Consider the following 17,389-nt stretch of genomic DNA (forward strand, 5'->3'; position numbering starts at 1 on the left):
CACTTGTGAATCCTTCTACCGTCAGATTGTTGAATGGATGGACACTACTTTGAACATTATTTTTTCTTATTTCAACCTTAACTTCGATTGGTAATTTTTTTAAAGCTATTATTTTTTCGGGTGTCGTGGACGTTACTTCAAGTGACATCTCGATTTTTGAATCCTCAATGATGTCCGGTTGTTTTTGATCCATTTGGCAGTTGACATTTAACATTTAACAATGTGATGTAAAACATAACAATTCAAGGTCGGTAATTTCTGTAGACATTTGATCTATTGATTGCTCTGATATATTGGCCTCTACGTCCACATTGTATGATTTTTTGTCAAAGTATTGCTTTTGATCAGTTGGTAGTGTGATTACTTTCACATTACCAATAGGCTTGATGGGGGCCTGAAGATTACTTACTTCCGGATCAATTTGACCTGACATCATTGCCCCAGTCGGATCTTTCAAGAAATCAAATTGTAGGTTAGGAAACACCTCTATCCCTTTACATTCACCTGCCTAATGTCCCCAACTTCCTAGTGTTTTCCTTTCTGTTGTGATTTAAGTCACAAAATAAACTTTTTTTTTTTAGTTGCTACTTCATAAATAAATAATTAGATTGATTTATTTGATTATTTGATTTGTGTTTCATGTTTCCTAATTTGTTCTCTGTGTTTATCTTTACAACTTACATTGCAATATTGGTTTGCCAGCTTTCTGTATAAAGGTTCAGTATTTTGTGTATTGTGTTCAAATAGTGGCTATAAGGCTTCTGTGAACTCAGGTGCTTTGTTGGTTAAGTCTTAACTTTTGTCACTGACTCCTTCAGAGCTATGCTACGAAGACATGCCACAATATAGTGCTTTTCAAATAAGTACATAAAATAAATTAAAACATTTATTGCCTCAGAGACAGAGACATGGAGAAATGGCATTTAGCAATATCAACACATTTTGTAATATTCAATTGTGTCCAGAAACACTCTAAATACAACTAAATTAGAACAAGCAATCAGTGATGCCAAATACAGCTATAAGAGACCGGAGCACTGCGGCTGAACACATTCCACATGCATATTCACGCACTGTACCATTGATTAATGCTTGGAAAGGGTTTAATAAGGTCAAGGATTACTGGTCAATGTATAAGTCACTTATAACTTATAAGCAATGAAATTCTGTGAGTTAATAATAGATCACATTCTTAAGCTAAGGTGTACTTAATTCTCCACCATATATCTCCTAAGTTACAAACTGTGACTGATCACTCTCTGCAAATCGAAAGACACGCAAGCGAAGAAAGTTACAGCATAGCATGGATAAGGAAACGTGACACAATCAGACAATATTTTACCATATTTAGGTCCATCATCTGATGCAAAGACAAGTCTGCGCTTGGAATTCTTTGATGCCCCAAGATTGTCTATGACATGACTGTTATGTCTTACACATTGTTCAACTTATCTGTGGGAGAGTAATGCCTCTTGACAAATACCTTGGCAGCAATGTTCATGAGGATACAGACACAGACTGACAAGAGAGAGGGTTGAGGAGACAGGAGAGCATTTAGAACTTGTTTACTTGAAAACTCAATGAAAAGGGTGAACATGAATGTGTTACTGAGCAGAAATATTTGTTCTGCCATTTTGCCACTAAACGGTTCCAAGTGACAGGAAAGAAACAAAATTATGCCTATTAGCGAGATTTTCCTTAGCAATAGGATTTTTATCGCTGGGAATCTCGCGTTTAACATGGGATTCGCCGCTATCGCTGGATTTTGTATCGGCGTGGAGATAAACGTAGGTAATACTGCGTTATCTCCGCGGTTTGCGATCATTTTCGCAAGTTGTTGCTAATATGCTTCATAGTTCTCAAGGACCTGCACAGCCCTCAGGTGACCTTTCAATTACAAATGGGAACTGAAATAAAGTTAATAAAATAATTATGCCCTAAACAATCTATTACCCTATTATTAAACCGTTCTGTGAAAATTCAGCCTAAACTTAGATGACAATTTTTGGAAGAGAAGCCCAGGAGGGTACAAATCTCATTCTGTAGACCTGGCCGACTCCACATTTGCACAAAGCCATGTCGATTTGTTTCCCATCCCAAATGAATTGTGAGGCAAAATAGATCCAGATTTACTGTTGGCCAGGAATATCTTACCTGGGTCCCTGATCTCTTCCTGAGCACAAGGAATGCATTCAAAGCAGCAAATTGGCTTTCCTTTGATGGCTGCCTGTCTGTAGCCAGGAGGGCATTCTTCACTGCAGGCAGAGCGAGGGATCTGCAGGAAGAACAAGGTGACAGTGTTAGAGGAATGTACCAGAGAGCTTGTGAGCTGAAAGATAAGTCCAAGGGGATACATTATCGCCGCTTTTATCGGCAGGAAACTGCCAATAAAGCGGCGATAATGGGCTTGATAATATGCCCTTGTGAATTCCCATAGCAGCCCAGTTTCTGGGGTTAACCTGGGCTTCTATGGGAATTTACAAGGGCATATTATCAAGCTCATTATCGCCGCTTTATCGGCAGTTTCCTGCCGATAAAAGCGGCGATAATGTGTCGCCTGTTCTTGATAACATGGCCCAAAGTGACTGCTAAAAGAAAAGAGGAAAGATGGCATGATATGTACATATGTGACTGTTACAAACTTTATCATTTAAAACACTTACAATCAACTTTGCTTGACCGTTTTTTAAAATATAGGCACATATTTTGTCCCTTCTTGTTGGTAAATGTCCAATCACATGCAACATTGGTCATTTATTTTTGTGGTTCACACAGAGAAAATATGTGTCTTAACTCGATTGTTTAACATGGCCATCTTATCAATAATAGAACAAAATATTTCCCGGAAAAAATTGTCTTGAAAAAATATGATAAACATTGACGGATCCCTAGGATAGCTGCTGAACAGCTGAGAGCATCATCTTCTGCATTTCTGAAACTAGAGGAGCTCACAGGGTCTCAAAGACCCCTGAAACTAGAACTCATGACTGCCTTTGATGAAACCTGCAAAGTAAAAGCTAGCAGCCACCTAGGGCTTGACATCAGGCAGATTGTAGATAGATCTCTTTACAGTCAGCTGGTCACTTCTCTATTCAAGCGGTAGAAAAGACTCACGTTAACACAAGAACCTGGGCTTCTATGAGAATTGACAAGAGCGTATTATCAAGCCCATTATCGCAGTTTTATCGGCAGTTTCCTGCCGATAAAACGACGATAATTTTATCACCAGCTAAACGAACAGGTTCGTTTAGCTTTAGCTCTTGAGGCACAGCCGGGAGCAGGGACTAACAACCCTTTTATCTGCACTTTACACTTGGAGCTATTGTTTTTAAAATATCGCCGTTTCTGCTGCTCCCTCGCCACTCAGCAGATTGCTTGCTGACATGGCCAAGGTTCCCTAGCTGCCGCGACGTGATTGGCCTGTCGCCAGGACACGCCCACTAGCGTAGCCATGCCCCCTTTACCTTAAAACACGCGCTGACCACAAGCGCAGCGTTCGTTTAGCTTTAGCTCTTGAGGCACAGCTGGGAGCAGGGACTAACAACCCTTTTATCTGCACTTTACACTTGGAGCTATTGTTTTTAAAATATCGCCGTTTCTGTTGCTCCCTCGCCACTCAGCAGATTGCTTGCTGACGTGGCCAAGGTTCCCTAGCTGCCGCGACGTGATTGGCCTGTCGCCAGGACACGCCCACTAGCGTAGCCACGCCCCCTTCGAACCCCTCCCCACCTCTGCAACAGAGCATGTGCCCCCACCGGAAGCGCAGCGGACGAGCGCAGCGGGCGCGACGATTGCGCGCCGAAGGCGCGCTTAAGGCAAGCTCGTCTGCGCTCGTCCACGCCGAGGCCGGGCCTAGGGCACCCCCCCTACCTGCTGCACTCCAGCACACGATTTGCTCAGATACAGCAGGGAAACACTCATGCTACTGAATGCACAGACAGACAAAACTGATTGCCCACGCCTACTCCCTCACGCAGCACACCAGGGCGACAAAGCTTGCTCTCACTGCCAAGCTCTACTCCCTCACATCAACCCCCTCTCCCCCAAATCAATCCTGATGCCGTACCCTAGCCCTGACAACTTCACGACCCACTCCCCTTCTGCCCAAGTAGGAGCTAAACGCAGCACCAAAGGGGAACTAATCAACGGACTGTAAAATGTCCGTTCCCTACCGAAACACGCTACCGAAATACAGCTAATGATTGAGACTAATAAACTCGATATCCTGTTCCTGACCGAGACATGGATGGCTGAAGGAACAGAATCAGAGCTAGGCATCGCTTGTCCAGACAAGTTTAAGATTATTCAGAAACCCAGACCCTCAGGTCGAGGAGGAGGACTGGGGATCATTTTTAGGGAACAACTCAACATCACTACCCTGGACATTGACACCATCTCCGGTGTAGAAATCCTCGGGATTTCCATAAAATATGCTCCTGAACACTGTCTCACGGCCCTTGTATGTTACAGGTCCCGGGACATTTCAAAGCCTCTCAACAGCAGGAACTAATTACGGTCATAAATAATCTGTCAATCTCCCACAACAGGCTGCTGATACTGGGCGATGTCAACATATGGGACAATGGCCAATTACGTGCAGCTTTGCACAATATTACTCAATCCTGCCTCATCCTAGGGCTGAAACAGTGGATAAACGCCTCCACACACAGACTAGGAAACACATTAGATCTTATCTTTGCGGCAGAAGACCTACTGACCCTAGACACTATCCTTCCAGTAGCCTGGTCAGACCACTACCTCATCAGGTTTAAAACCCATTTCCCGTCCCACACAGGAGCCACGAGTTCGCAAGTCAAAACCTTTGTAGGTCGTGACTGGAAGAACTTGTTGAAGAGGAAAGAGGAGGGAAAGCTCGACCTACACCAGGTCGGAGCCTCGTTCAAATTAGAAAAAGATGTCACCGCAAATTATCCTTCCTTTCTCCACGAAACCACAAAAACACTCGACGCCGTCATCCCGCTGAAAACAATCACAAAAAGGGGAAAACCCTCCGCCCCCTGGTACACTGAGAAACTTAGAGAACTAAAAAACACCTGCAAAAAGGCGGAGAAGCTCTGGAGAAAAAACTACTCAGACCAGGAGAAGGTACAATGGAGGCTTACTATCTCACAATACAAGAAGGAAATAATCACAGCCAAATCCAACTATTTTGCTGAGGTAATCCTTAAAAGTTCTAATAAATCCCGGGATAACTTTAGGCTCATCAAAGAGCTCTCCCACCCCGCTTGCGCTAATAGCCAAATCAAACCCTCACTAGAACTATGCAACGACCTTGCAGTGTTCTTTCAAGATAAAATTAGCAAAATTGTAGAGGGAATGAACAGTAATCCTATCTCCCCACTACATGACACCAGCACCCTAACAAATAAAGACGGATCCTGACACGCACCCCCTCCCAAATGCCACCCTGGAAAGCTTTATGGCTCCTTCGAAACAGGAATTTATCACAACAGCCCTCCATACGTCCACAGGCTCTCCTCTAGACCCTCTTCCCCATAGGATAGCCAAGAAATTCGAGGATGATGTCTTACCAGCCTTGCACCAACTATGTATTCAATCTCTGCATACGGGCTCCGTTCCCAAAGACTGGAAGCTAGCGATCATCACCCCGCTACTAAAAAAACCCAACCTGGACCCAGGCTGCCACAAAAATTACCGACCCATATCCCTATTACCATATCCTATAAAAATCATAGAGAGATGGGTCAGTAGAGCTCTAGCCCTCTTCCTTGAAACCAACAACATCTTGGAAGAGGAGCAGTTTGGCTTCAGACCAGTTCATGGAACGGAGTCAGCCCTGCTGACAGTTATGGATGACCTGCGAATGAGGGCGGACAGGGGAGAATCAGCAACGTTGATTCTGCTTGACCTGTCCGCCGCGTTCGATACGGTGAACCACGGTATCCTGATAGAAAGATTAAGGAACATCGGAGTCAGAGGGGTCGCGCTCGACTGGTTCCGCTCTTACTTGACGGACAGGTGGCAGGCAGTATCTATCCCTCCCTACCAATCTGAGTTTACGAAAGTCCCGCATGGAGTCCCACAGGGGTCCGCTATCAGCCCTATACTCTTTAATATATACATGCAACCCCTGATGCGGATTATCAAAAGCCATGGCATCAGCGTAACAAACTATGCAGATGATACCCAGCTGATAATCTCGCTGGACGGAAATAGAGCAAGCTCAATGGAAACTTTTCACACCTGTATGCTGGACATGTCCCTCTGGCTTAGTCAGAACTCACTAAAATTTAACAGTGAGAAAACTGAAATACTACATTGCACAGTAGGAAAAATTCCCAAAAATCTTTTGACAGACTTCTGGCTTCAGTCGTTAGGGGACTCGCCTACCCCAGTGAGCTCTGTAAAAAATCTTGGAGTCACTATTAACAACAAACTAAGCCTAGAGACTAACGTCAACAAGCAGGTCAGCTGCTGTTTCGCCCTACTAAGAGGACTTCGAAGACTGCTACCTCTCCTGCCCCCACAGACCAGAGCCGACATAGTCAGGAGCACTATCCTGAGCCGCCTGGACTACTGCAATGCCCTCCTGCTGGAATCCCCTGCCTATCTCATCTCCAGACTCCAGAGTGTCCAGGCAGCAGCAGCCAAACTGGCACTCTCCTGTGAGCGTAGATCTTCTACCACTCTTGCCCTGGCTGACCTACACTGGCTGCCCATACACCAAAGGATCTGCTTCAAATCCCTATGTATTGTTTTCAGGGCAGTTCACGGGCTAGGCCCCCGACCACTCCAGCACAAATTCAAGTGGTATGAGCCCAGCCGGTCTCTTCGATCCGCATCCATGAATTTCATCAGCATCCCCAGGATCAAGAAAGCCACCTGTGGCGGACGAGCTTTCAGCATTGCTGCAGACCACCTTTGGAATAACCTCCCTTTTGACATCAGGATAACTAATGATCTTCTAACCTTTCGGAAAAAAGTGAAAACTTGGCTTTTCCCAAAAAACCCTCCCAAAACCCTCCGCAACAAATAACTCTTCCCGGCTCAGCAGCTCGTTCATGCTCCTGTCCCCACAAAGTTTCAGCTACGTACCTTAGCGCCAGGATGCCCGTAGGGTTACAGAGTGCTGTATAAATGCTATAAATATTTGATAATATGCCCCTCAATTTATATTCCCAAGACTGATCCCCTTCACATTGGGTATTTGAATCCATGATCTTGCTGTACAATATGATCTCCAGTAGGCAGGTTAGAGCAACCATAGCACTTACATTGTCGTTTCAGTGACTTTTGAGAGGTCTACTTCTCAAATGCTTATTCCCACTCTTTTGAACTAAGTGACACTTTTAAAATAATGTAGTTAATTTTAAGCGGTTCGCCTCTATGGCATCTAGGAAGTTGAAGGTACTGGAGCTTTGCCAGGTGGGTGCCATGAAATGAATATGGAAAGGGGCGACCACTCGGTCCCACCGAACGTATGGTTGGGTGCCCCGATCCTCCCGGGAGACCATTTTGGGTGGGGGGCGTGTCTCAGCTGGTATGCCCGAAGCGGCGTAGCCGGGGCGCGCCTTTTCCCGCCCAAGAGGGGTTGTCCTAGACACCTACACCGATGACCACGCCCAGTCGGCGTACCGGAGGAGGGTACACGCCCTCCCGAAGAAGAATAAAGAGAGCTGGAATCCGAAGAAGCGTCCTCTTGTTCCTGTGCTCTGAAGGCTGCACCCACTCGTTGCTCGTGAGCCCTCGACGGAACAAGCGGCAATTTTGAGAACTTGTAATTCTTGTGTTTCTCTTTCAGTGACTTTGCAGCGAAGGATCCAGAGCTGCGTTGATCGTCTCGGAGTGAATAATCGAAACCATGTCCGGCAAGAAGGCAGGAAAGGGTTCCGAAACAGACAAGATGCTTCGCATGTTGGTGACCAGAATGGCGAGAATGGAACGAAGCTTCGGACAAGTCCCAGCGCTTGGTCGTGATTTGGCGGGCGTCAAGAAACAACTGGCCGCATTGAACAAGCCTGGTAACCCGAAGAAGGTAATAGGCCCGGCATTGCCGGGAGTCGTCCCCGAGGGTAGAGGGAAACGGGTCAAGAGGAGGGCGGCTACTGGGAAGGTTCCTGTCCCTGAGGTCCCCCCGGTTACCCCTGCCATACCAGCTGATGACCCAGTACCATCCCCAGACGTGGGTCAACCGATTCCGGTTGTGATTACGCCCGCTAACGATGAGGATATGCCTCCTGAATTAGCCACCCAGTTGGCCGCATGGCTTAATAAGAAGGCAGGTGGTGCTACGGCGCCCGGCGACACGGCCGAAGAGGCCAAATTACTAATCCAGCAGTTGCGGCAGTCGCGAGATGCCGCAAAGGCGAATCTCCCTCTTGTTTCCCCACAGGTGACACCGGAAGGACCGGCAGATGGTCGCGAGAAAACGGCGGGAACAACGACCGAACCGGGTAAGCTCGCATTGCCAGTGGCGGGGGAGGGCTCATTGCCCTCAAGGCGGGAGAGGGTGGTTCAACATATCCCGATGGCCACAAAAGAATTGATATGGGCAGACAAGTATGTCAATATGTTTTCATTGTTGACTGACCATCGCGAGATGGAATATGCTAAAACGCAGAAAGATTTGTGGCACCCGAGCGTCTGGCGTGCCAAGATGGCGGAGTTCGAGGTGGAAGAGACAATAACGAATTGGGCGAAGGCCTTTGCAATGTTTACTGCGATCATTGGTGAACGTAAGCCCGAGGTACTGACCGAACTGTCTTGTTATCATGCACGTATAATGGATTTTTATGACATGTATGAGGGGGACGAATGGAAAGGTTACGACATGAAATTTCGTAAAGAGAAAGAGTATGATTCCTCTCTGACATGGGATTGCCTCGATTCAATTGCTTGGCATAAGTAGCTCCTGCCTGGATCGGCAGGGACATCCTCACCAGGTGGGAATGGATCGGGGGTTTCCCGCCAAAAACCCGCGGTGCCCTTTCGAGCGGGCACCGGGAGTGATCCCCAGCCAAAAACCAGCGGGAATGGGGGGAAGTGGGGGGTCTGTTGGGGCTTCAATAGAGGCAACTGTAACAGACCACAAGGTACATGTAGGTTCAAGCATGTGTGTGCGGGTTGTGGGAATTCCTCACACCCGGAGAGTTCATGCAGATCGAAGAATAGTGGGTCGGGAGGTAAAGGAGGGTCCAAGCAGGACTGAGGTCGATCATTGTGTACAACTGCCTACTCCCGTTGATCTCATGGCTATGACTCCGTGGTTGAACAAATACCCTGATTATGTCTCTGCTGGGGTGTTGAGGAAGGGATTCTTATATGGCTTCCACATTCCGGCGGGGGATTTTCATGGGGAACCTTTTTGTAAAAACCAGTTATCAGCGCAACAGAATGCTAGTGTGGTGGAAAGAAAACTTGCTAAGGAAGTAAGCCTTGGCCGAGTGGCTGGGCCTTTTCATTGCCCGCCAGTGGCAGGTTTCATCTGTTCCCCATTAGGGGTGGTCCCCAAGAAGGACCCGGGTGAGTTTAGACTGATCCATAATTTGTCTGCTCCAAGGGGTTTCTCGGTAAACGATGCTATTGACCCAGAAGTTTGTTCGGTGCGGTACGCATCATTCGATGATGCCGTCACCATGTTAAATCGCCTGGGCCCCGGGGCGCTGATGGCGAAATCAGATATCGAATCAGCGTTCCGGTTGCTCCCGGTACACCCACAGGATCAGCGTTTGCTAGGATTTGCATTCCAAGGGAGTTACTACATGGATAAATGCATGCCGATGGGTTGCTCCATTTCTTGTGCCTATTTCGAGAAATTCAGCTGCTTTTTAGAGTGGGTATTTACCGAGGCTACAGGGCATAGGCATGTTATGCATTATCTAGATGACTTTCTGTTCTTGGGAGCAGCCGGCGACTCGGAATGTGCGCAGGCGCTACAGGACTTTTGCATCCTCATGAGGGAGTTTGGAGTGCCATTGGCATCAGGTAAGACGGTTGGACCATCTACTTCAATCGAGTTTCTGGGAATTGAGCTCGATTCTGTGGAGGGATGCTTCCGTTTGCCAGCCGAAAAAGTAGCTAAATTTAGGGCTTCCCTGGAACTTTGCCTTTGTAAGGAGAAAGTGACCCTGCACCAGTTACAGCAAACAGTGGGTCAGCTTAACTTTGCCTTGAGAGTGATACCAATGGCCCGCCCCTTTTCACGCTCTATCGCTCAAGCTATGGTTGGTCTCAAGGAAGGACACCACCGCACGAGACTGTCGGCAGAGGTTTGACAGGATATGCGTATTTGGTTGGCATTTCTGGCGGACTTCAACGGTCGAGTAGTGTGGAACAAGCCGCCAGCGTCGTCGGGATGAGCTGGGCTTGTGGACTGACTCAGCGGGGAGCGTGGGGTTTGGCGCCATCTTTGGTAATCGATGGTCGGCGCAAACATGGCCGGCGTGGTGGCACTCCTGTGGTCTCACAGGTAACATTGGGTTCCTGGAGCTATTCCCTATTTTTGTTGCTCTGATGGCATGGCCAGGCGATTTCAGAGACCGCTCTGTGGTATTTTGGTCTGATAATATGACTGTTGTCGAATGCATTAACAATCAGGCAGCACGCTGCAAATGGATCTTGAGATTGTTGAAGGAAATTGTGCTGCTTTGCATGAGACTGAATGTACAGTTCAGGGCGAAACATGTGCCGGGTGTACTGAATCATGCGGCTGATGCACTTTCTCGTTCACATATGCAGTCGTTCAGGGGTTATCTACCTACAGCGGACCTAGCGGCAGCACCATTCCCCGAAGCACTCTGGCTAATCGGTGCCCCGGATTACAAGACCTCGTGGCAGCGAGCTTAGCCCCCAGGACGAGGAAGGCATACGAAGGAGCGTTTCGTTCCTATTGTGCGTTTTTGGGTCCGACAGGGAATCAGAACTGGGGTCAGGAAAAATCCTTCCTAGGGTTCCTGGTAGCACTGCACAGAGAAGGCCGATCAGCGGCAACGGCCAATAGGCACAGGGCGGCCATTTCATTCATGGCGCAGGTACATGGCATCAAGGACCCAACAGGTTCCTTTTTGGCGAAAAAAGCCCTTCGTGGCTGGCAGCGCCTCGAGGGTCGCAAGCAAGATGAGAGGCGCCCGATTGGCTTAGAAAGGCTGGCCCTACTCATAGCGAAACTAGTCGAGACATGCTCCTCCCAATTCGAAGCAGTTCTGTTCCGGGCAGCTTTCGCATTAGCGTTCCATGGGGCTATGCGGGTGAGCGAACTGGTCGCAAGGAATAAGAAAGATGTGGATGGAGGCTTGTGCAGGGATCACATCCTAATTAGGGGTGATTCGATGGTGGTCACGATAGAGAGGTCCAAGACTGACCAGGGAGCTACGGGAAACAGTGTTGTTGTGCAGCACGTGCGAGGGTCCCCCACGTGCCCGCTAATGTGTATAGAGGAATACTTGGCACTGAGGGCGGATACATGGGGGGGGAGTTTGCTGAGGCACAACGATGGCACCCCACTGACGAGGTTTCAGTTCCAGATTTTGGGACCCACTCCTTTAGGATAGGGGCTGCTACTGAGGCTACAGCCAGGGGTCAGGGTGCAGAGGAAGTGAAACAATTGGGACGATGGTCCTCAAATTGCTTCAAAAGGTATGTGTGATTGCACATGTTGTGAAGTCAGTTGACATGCACTCACGCTTCATGTCTTTTGTTTGAATTACAGTTTCGCGAGCATGTCATGCGGGGCGGAATTTGCAGTCGACCCAGTACCTGGAGACCAGCGGTCATGGATCACCGTCTGAGGAGAGAGTTGTGTGGGTCGTGGGCCACTCATACGTGAGGCGGGCCGGGGACGTATTCAAAGCAGGTGACGCGACTCGCGCAGCTGGGGAATACGGGTACAGAGTGGCCTTCCACGGAAGGGGCGGGCTCTGTATTGACCAATTCGAATCGTTTGTTGAGGGTCTCTTAGGGCGGCAGAGGTCACCGCCATCTGTAGTCATAGTACACCTGGGGGGCAATGACTTGGTGACTCTGGGTAGATGTGTATTGTTCGAGCAAGTTTTGTCTGCCGTTAGCACGATTGCCTGGTCCCACATGATTCCCAGGAAAGTATGGCGGGGGGGCCTTTCAGTGTCAGCACTGAACCATTCGGTGAAGAAAGTTAACAATAAAATTGGTAAATTGTTTCGCTCTACACAGTTGCATAGTATTCCTCATGGGTGTATTCGGGGTGATCACATGTTTCTAAATGATGGGGTTCACCTGACCCGGGAGGGGAATGTTTTACTCATAGGAGACTTCATAGCATGGCTAAGGGGTTTGAGGAAGCATGACCTTTAGGAGGAGTCTGGGGGGGGCCGGATAGCCGGTCAACTATCCGGCCTGTGGCGGTAAGGTCATGATCGGTGAGCAGTAATTTCAAGGTCCCTAGAGTGGGGCGCCACCCAATATGGATGAGAGCTCCCGGGGAGAGGCGGCCATTGGCCCCTCCCACTGGGAGGCGGAACCCACTAAGGATGGGTCGCCTAAGGGGAGACGGCCATAGGCCCCTTCCAGGGGAGGAGGCGGCTATATGCCCCTCCTGCGAATTTCCGGGGGCCCGGATATCCGCGACGGCGGATAGAGAGTGTGAGGATGGGGGGGGAGTCCACGCTGTCCTTCCTACAGATACCTCACACGGGAGCTCGGACGACCTTTAAAATGGCGTCGAGCGGAAAGGGGGGCCCCCAACAAGACAAGGGAAATTGCAGTTGGCAATGAGGGTACAGTCCTCTGCGCATGCGCCATTCACACCGTGAGGGCGACAGTTTTGGTAGTAGGGATCTGACACCGGTTAAGACCTTGCCGTTGGCCCTTAATGCTAGGATGTACAATTTTAATTTAGAATGTATGCATTTGCAGGATGTTAGACTCGGCTAGGAAACCTTTGTATTAGAGATTTGTTAAGGTTAGCCAAAGAACATGTCTTCATCGAAATGTAATAAATATAAAATTGTACATGATTATGAAACTTTTATTTAATGTTTTAATTTTGTTTCATATTTTAATAAATACGGCCGGGAGGGTGACTCCCTCCCGCCTTCCAAAAGTTCAGAAATGTGTTCGACTTCCCATCCTTGGGGATTGTGTTGGGAGGGGGTGACGGGCATCCCGGCCATATGGAAAGGGGCGACCACTCGGTCCCCCCGAACGTATGGTTGGGTGCCCCGATCCTCCCGGGAGACCATTTTGGGCGGGGGGCGTGTCTCGGCTGGTATGCCCGAAGCGGCGTAGCCGGGGCGCGCCTTTTCCCGCCCAAGAGGGGTTGTCCTAGACACCTACACCGATGACCACGCCCAGTAGGCGTACCGGAGGAGGGTACACGCCCTCCCGAAGAAGAATAAAGAGAGCGGGAATCCGAAGAAGCGTCCTCTTGTTCCTGTGCTCTGAAGGCTGCACCCACTCGTTGCTCGTGAGCCCTCGACGGAACAAGCGGCAATTTTGACCCACCCACCAGCCCCTTATGGCAATGTTTGGTTTAAATAAAGTTTTGCTGAGATAGGCCTTTTTTCCTTTGTAGAGAAAGTAAAGGAATGTTTTGAGATAACGATGTGACTGCTGACTGTAAGATAATGTTTTCTTTGTGGGAGAGAGCAGTTGATGAAACATCGAGGCTATGTCAGAATTTTTTCCTTCCTTAGTAGGTAAACAACTGTCGTATTTATTTTTGGTCAGGCGGTAAGGTCATGATCGGTGAGCAGTAATTTCAAGGTCCCTAGAGTGGGGCGCCACCCAATATGGATGGGAGCGCCCGGGGGAAGGCGGCCATTGGCCCCTCCCACTGGGAGGCGGAACCCACTAAGGATGGGTCGCCTAAGGGGAGACGGCCATAGGCCCCTTCCAGGGGAGGAGGCGGCTATATGCCCCTCCTGCGAATTTCCCGGGGCCCGGATATCCGCGACGGCGGATAGAGAGTGTGAGGATGGGGGGGGAGTCCACGCTGTCCTTCCTACAGATACCTCACACGGGAGCTCGGACGACCTTTAAAATGGCGTCGAGCGGAAAGGGGGGCCCCCAACAAGACAAGGGAAATTGCAGTTGGCAATGAGGGTACAGTCCTCTGCGCATGCGCCATTCACACCGTGAGGGCGACAGTTTTGGTAGTAGGGATCTGACACCGGTTAAGACCTTGCCGTTGGCCCTTAATGCTAGGATGTACAATTTTAATTTAGAATGTATGCATTTGCAGGATGTTAGACTCGGCTAGGAAACCTTTGTATTAGAGATTTGTTAAGGTTAGCCAAAGAACATGTCTTCATCGAAATGTAATAAATATAAAATTGTACATGATTATGAAACTTTTATTTAATGTTTTAATTTTGTTTCATATTTTAATAAATACGGCCGGGAGGGTGACTCCCTCCCGCCTTCCAAAAGTTCAGAAATGTGTTCGACTTCCCATCCTTGGGGATTGTGTTGGGAGGGGGTGACGGGCATCCCGGCCATATGGAAAGGGGCGACCACTCGGTCCCCCCGAACGTATGGTTGGGTGCCCCGATCCTCCCGGGAGACCATTTTGGGCGGGGGGCGTGTCTCGGCTGGTATGCCCGAAGCGGCGTAGCCGGGGCGCGCCTTTTCCCGCCCAAGAGGGGTTGTCCTAGACACCTACACCGATGACCACGCCCAGTAGGCGTACCGGAGGAGGGTACACGCCCTCCCGAAGAAGAATAAAGAGAGCGGGAATCCGAAGAAGCGTCCTCTTGTTCCTGTGCTCTGAAGGCTGCACCCACTCGTTGCTCGTGAGCCCTCGACGGAACAAGCGGCAATTTTGACCCACCCACCAGCCCCTTATGGCAATGTTTGGTTTAAATAAAGTTTTGCTGAGATAGGCCTTTTTTCCTTTGTAGAGAAAGTAAAGGAATGTTTTGAGATAACGATGTGACTGCTGACTGTAAGATAATGTTTTCTTTGTGGGAGAGAGCAGTTGATGAAACATCGAGGCTATGTCAGAATTTTTTCCTTCCTTAGTAGGTAAACAACTGTCGTATTTATTTTTGGTCAGGCGGTAAGGTCATGATCGGTGAGCAGTAATTTCAAGGTCCCTAGAGTGGGGCGCCACCCAATATGGATGGGAGCGCCCGGGGGAAGGCGGCCATTGGCCCCTCCCACTGGGAGGCGGAACCCACTAAGGATGGGTCACCTAAGGGGAGACGGCCATAGGCCCCTTCCAGGGGAGGAGGCGGCTATATGCCCCTCCTACGAATTTCCCGGGGCCCGGATATCCGCGACGGCGGATAGAGAGTGTGGGGATGGGGGGGGGGGAGTCCACGCTGTCCTTCCTACAGATACCTCACACGGGAGATCGGACGACCTTTAAGATGGCGTCGAGCGGAAAGGGGGGCCCCCAACAAGACAAGGGAAATTGCAGTTGGCAATGAGGGTACAGTCCTCTGCGCATGCGCCATTCACACCGTGAGGGCGACAGTTTTGGTAGTAGGGATCTAACACCGGTTAAGACCTTGCCGTTGGCCCCTAATGCTAGGATGTACAATTTTAATTTAGAATGTATACATTTGCAGGATGTTAGACTCGGCTAGGAAACCTTTGTGTTAGAGATTTGTTAAGGTTAGCCAAAGAACATGTCTTCATCGAAATGTAATAAATATAAAATTGTACATGATTATGAAACTTTTATTTAATGTTTTAATTTTGTTTCATATTTTAATAAATACGGCCGGGAGGGTGACTCCCTCCCGCCTTCCAAAAGTTCAGAAATGTGTCCGACTTCCCATCCTTGGGGATTGTGTTGGGAGGGGGTGACGGGCATCCCGGCCATATGCCTGCTTAGCAAGTATTTTGTGTTGCCTTTGCAAATATAGATCATTCAAACATGAAACTTCCCGGGAAGTGATGTCACTGGAATAAACCCTAAAACACGAAAGGCGTACAATTGATTAACGGAGTGCAGAACAAATCAAAATATTCACCCCCAGTCAAGAGATCTGGGTTAAATCCATCATTCATTTGCTCACCATGCCACCTAAGTTTAGACCTGGCCATATGCAAATCAGTATTGACCATGTGCCTCATGGGAACAGTCCCGCCCGGACTGCCAAGCCAGGTCCTCCCTGGACCGGAAACAAGCATCCTGGGACCGGTTTCAGGGTTTCACCCCTCGTCGGCCAGTATAGCTTGAATCCAGTGTCACAGTGAGCCCAGGACCCATGTCTGAGCATACCTGGTGTACGTAGGGCAAGAAAACAAAAGACAAAGAATTGATGGACAGAATGTAGAACAAATCAAAGTTCCACCCCCCCGTCAAGAGATCTGGGTTAAATCCATCATTCTTTTGCTCACCATGCCACCCCAGTTTAGACCTGGCCTAATGCAAATCAGCCCTCCCTGGACCTGAATAAAGCATCCTAAAAAACACCACAAATAAATGCACATTTTACATGATACACCAAAGAAACATTAGTAACATTTCTTTATGTGACATGAAAAAGTAAGTGCTCATTTCAAGAAGGAGATGCAGTTTCAGAGAACAAAAAAAACCCTGCTGGGTATCCATAGTATTTATCCCACAAATTGTCATGAGTGAATACATTTTTTTTAAGAAATACCTCAGTAAACATTTTTTAGTTAGGTACAAACATGTTTGCGATCAAATTGACCTCAGTTGTTTCTGCCAAGAATTAAAAGGGTATTCCCAAAGGTCAGCTGTTTTACCAGTGCAGAGATCTCCACCAAAAATGTGGTATTCCTGGAAACAGGAAGCACCAATCAGGGAGTGGCATTGGGCATTTGTGGAGTGTTCTAAGGCATCCAATGCATTGGAAGGTTGCAATGTCCCCAATCTAGTAGGTTTTGGGTACTCCCAAACGGGAAACAGCCATTACAACGCAACTTTCACAACGCACTACCATTACAACGAAACTTTTACAAATCAGGATCCATTACAACGCATGCCATTACAACGCAGATGCTATTACAATGCATGCCATTACAACGTATGTATGGGTAAGTATTTAATTTAATTTTAACCCCTACACTATCCAACACTTACCCTACTTTCACACCCCCTGGAGTTAGAATAGTAATTCTAACCCCTACACTTTCCAACACTTACCCTACTATTACACTCCCCTGGAATTAGAATAGTAATGTTAACCCCTACACTATCCAACATTTACACTACTATTACATTCCCATTAATTAAAATAAAAAATAAAACTTACCCATACTTACGTTGTGCGTTGTAATGGATCCTCCGTTGTAAAACTTGTGTTGTAATGGTATGCGCTGTGAAAGTGTGCTTTGTAACATCATACATCATACATCATACATCCTCACATACATCCTCTCAAACCCCTTAGACAGCTAAGTGTATGTGTAGACCTATTCTACAACCACATAGTGTACGAGTTTCAGGAAAGGAAAG

The 17,389-nt window shown here is 48.1% G+C and overlaps 1 protein-coding gene across 1 annotated transcript in view; it reads right to left on the reverse strand.

Annotated features, from left to right (window-relative positions):
* Nucleotides 1–17,389, reverse strand: part of LOC147693292 (vomeronasal type-2 receptor 26-like) — a 76,328-nt gene that overhangs the window by 25,536 nt on the left and 33,403 nt on the right. Inside the window, exon 3 of the mRNA XM_086935901.1 lies at nt 2,155–2,275. Within this exon, the coding sequence (XP_086792027.1) occupies nt 2,155–2,275 (121 nt within the window). The remainder of the gene's footprint in view (nt 1–2,154; nt 2,276–17,389) is intronic.

The sequence above is a fragment of the Lissotriton vulgaris genome, chromosome 8 (assembly GCF_964263255.1).
Source record: "Lissotriton vulgaris chromosome 8, aLisVul1.2, whole genome shotgun sequence".
In the NCBI taxonomy this organism is placed as follows: domain Eukaryota; kingdom Metazoa; phylum Chordata; class Amphibia; order Caudata; family Salamandridae; genus Lissotriton; species Lissotriton vulgaris.